Source organism: Temnothorax curvispinosus, unplaced genomic scaffold (assembly GCF_003070985.1).
Source record: "Temnothorax curvispinosus isolate PA1 unplaced genomic scaffold, ASM307098v1 QBEX01011526.1, whole genome shotgun sequence".
NCBI classification, from domain to species: domain Eukaryota; kingdom Metazoa; phylum Arthropoda; class Insecta; order Hymenoptera; family Formicidae; genus Temnothorax; species Temnothorax curvispinosus.
The window spans coordinates 250-3147 of record NW_020221306.1 but is presented as its reverse complement, the minus strand read 5'-3'; the positions used below and the strand labels follow the sequence as shown (position 1 = coordinate 3147).

At 30.6% G+C, this 2898-nt stretch overlaps 1 protein-coding gene across 1 annotated transcript; it reads right to left on the bottom strand.

Moving 5' to 3' along the window:
* Nucleotides 1-23: 23 nt before the first annotated feature.
* On the bottom strand, nt 24-1343 carry LOC112461638 (fatty acid synthase-like). The gene is made up of 2 exons (XM_025026956.1): nt 521-1343; nt 24-238 (listed from the first exon to the last, which is right to left on the bottom strand). The coding sequence occupies exons 1-2, from the start codon at nt 930-932 to the stop codon at nt 228-230; spliced, it is 423 nt and encodes a 140-aa protein (XP_024882724.1). The 5' UTR covers nt 933-1343; the 3' UTR covers nt 24-227.
* Between the last annotated feature and the right edge of the window lie 1555 nt (nt 1344-2898).

Sequence of the window (2898 nt, the reverse complement as noted above, 5' to 3'; positions counted from 1 at the left end):
ATAATAAAGAGGTTACCGATTTCTGTCTAAAAAAGTCAACGTAATGCTCTAAACAGAAAATGTTTATTATTCTCAACAACAATTGGCAATCAGTATATAAAAAACGACTTTACGACCTTCAAGTTTGGGTCCTTTATCAAGCAATTTCTTCTCTTTCTTTCTTTCAGATATCCCACTTTATAGCTGACTAGATTTTCGGAAAAAACAACTCCTTTTTCTTCTAAATATCAATTGCGATCTAAAAATTTTGATTAGAACCAAAGTTATACAATAATAATTTAAATGAGAGAAACACATAGAGACTTAAAGGGTTAAGTCTACAGCAATTGTGAGAGATAGTTTTCCAAATATTATAAGCATTCCTGTAAATTTAATTTTGCGCAAAAAATATATTTTTTGAGATATTACCTACTTATTCCAATAAATATACTTCAAAATAACATTTTGATTTCACTTTTATTTCATGGCATTATATGTATTTAGTATTTTTCTTTGTTTAGCTTTGCATAAAACTGCTTACCCATGACATGAGCAACCGTTTCAGAAATATTCATTGATCCGCCAATTTTTGCTTTTTCAGCAACAACCATACTGCTTACGACAGGTCGATCTTGTAACAGAAATACTTCTAATGTCTCCAAACAGGAAAATATTCGTTGTTGCAATGTACCTCCAATAACCAATTCCTTATTTTCTTCTTGCATATCTGCCACGAGTCCGACATTACCAACAGCACCCCATTGTATCGCTAAACCATGTAATCCTTCTTCCATCCTCTTCTCACAAATTCTCTCCATTACGGAATTAGCCATCCCATAATTTGTCTGGCCTGCGTTTCCTCTTCCACACGACACGGAGGAAAAAACGACAAAATGTCGAAGTTGTAGACAGATCTTCCTCGACAATTCGTCCATTTTTTTCGTCATCCGCATGCTTTCGATTTGAATGAATCCTCGAACGTTTGCGGTGATTGATTTTGGAATATACAATCTTTTAAAACAACTGCAAGATTAAATATAGCGTCCACTGGTGCTATCCTCAGCAAATTTTAATATAGATTCACAATCTTCATGTTTCAAATTATCATCCACTGTAACAATTTGTACATCCACACCGTAAGATCGCCATAGCTTTACTCTTGATTGCTGATAACCTGTTCTGATCCCGGTTCGTGATGTTAATACCAGATTTTTTGCACTTCGAAGAGTCAACCAATCTGCTAGCTAAACCAAATCCGCCAAGTCCACCCAAAATAACGTAGCATTTATGCTCCAAACAATAATATCGTGGATGAGCGAGTAGTGGGGCATCCAAAGGCTCACTTTCTTCCCGAATTTGTATTATTATCTACAAACAAGCATACAACCATTACACAACAATAAATGATAATAACGAAAATTTCGTTTTTTATTTTATTATTGATATTGTTTTGTATATTTTATCATAAATTTTATTATTAATTTTAACATTGTATTTTATGATTTAATTTTTTTATTGCGAGAGATAACATTTATCTATAATTATTGCAGATTTTAATGAAGAGTACACATTTAATGATAATGCAAAATGTTTAATATTCTAATAAGTACTTAATAAATTAATAACAGTAACAAAATAAAAATATTAGGCTCGTTTTATGCAAAACAATATGAGAGAATTGGGCCAACGATATTAAAATAAATACAAGGTATCATACTAATACAAAACTTTATTTATAATAAAAATAGATATAAAGTAAATGTTTTGACTTTACTTTGTAAGTCTTCTTCACTAAATTGAAAGGAGTATAAAGGAGTATAAATTGAAAGGAGTTAAAAAGTGGCCGATTTTTGCCCGTAAGCCGGCATATGCATGGTTTCTAATATTTTTTTTGGCCGTAGAATCACGTGGTGATTCTATATGGCCGTTTGCTATCAAAGCATTTTGTGACGAGTTATACTGCATATGAAAAGAAAAATGAAGGTTATAAGTGGCTCATCATTGGGGTTTGTACCCATTTTCCCACACTTTGGTAGCAAACAGATGTCACCACGTGATTCTACGGTCAAAAAAATTATAAGAAACCATGCATATTTTACATGCCGGCTTAGGAGTAAAAATCGGCCACTTTTTAACATACTACTTTGGGAGAATAAGTTTAATAATTAAATATGACTGAATTGGTCTATCGTAATATTTTTCGTGAATGCACGATAATAATATAAAAGTGACACATTTTAAATTAATAAAAATTAAAACATAATTACACCAAAATACATTACACGAATGTAAAGTCACACAAGATGTTAAAACAACGGTAAGAAAACACATATAGTTCTTATATTATAAAATTATAAATTATTTAAAACATTTAAATTAATTTTGACACGTTAAATTATTTAGTCATTGGATAAAATAAATTGTGATTTTTGCTTATTCGATGTTAAGAAGCAATAATAAGATGATCTGAAATGTCTAAAGAAAATATCACGAAAAAGTTTTATTCAACATAAAAGACATGTCCAATGTCGACATTCATATTTAGATAGTTTTAAGAATAAAGGTTGTAATATTGAAAATTTTTTTTCCTTTTTCACAGATTAATTGATGAAGAAATTAATACGCACTCACTCACTCACTCACTCTCTCTCTCTCTCTCTCTCTCTCTCTCTCTTTCTCTGTTCTTTTCTTTCCCTCTCTTCCCTTACCCTTCTCTAGGGACTTTACCCCCACTTTGCTTGCCTATTCGCAAAGATAACCATGATCTCCTCGTTGGACGGAGTATAGTTTTCACATAATAACTTAATTTTCTAGTTTTTTTATAATAAGTTCAGTTTAAATTTATTAATTTATTTTCTTGATTTGATATTATCATAAATAAAAATTTTATTTAGAGTATTTATTTCCAATTTTTACAGT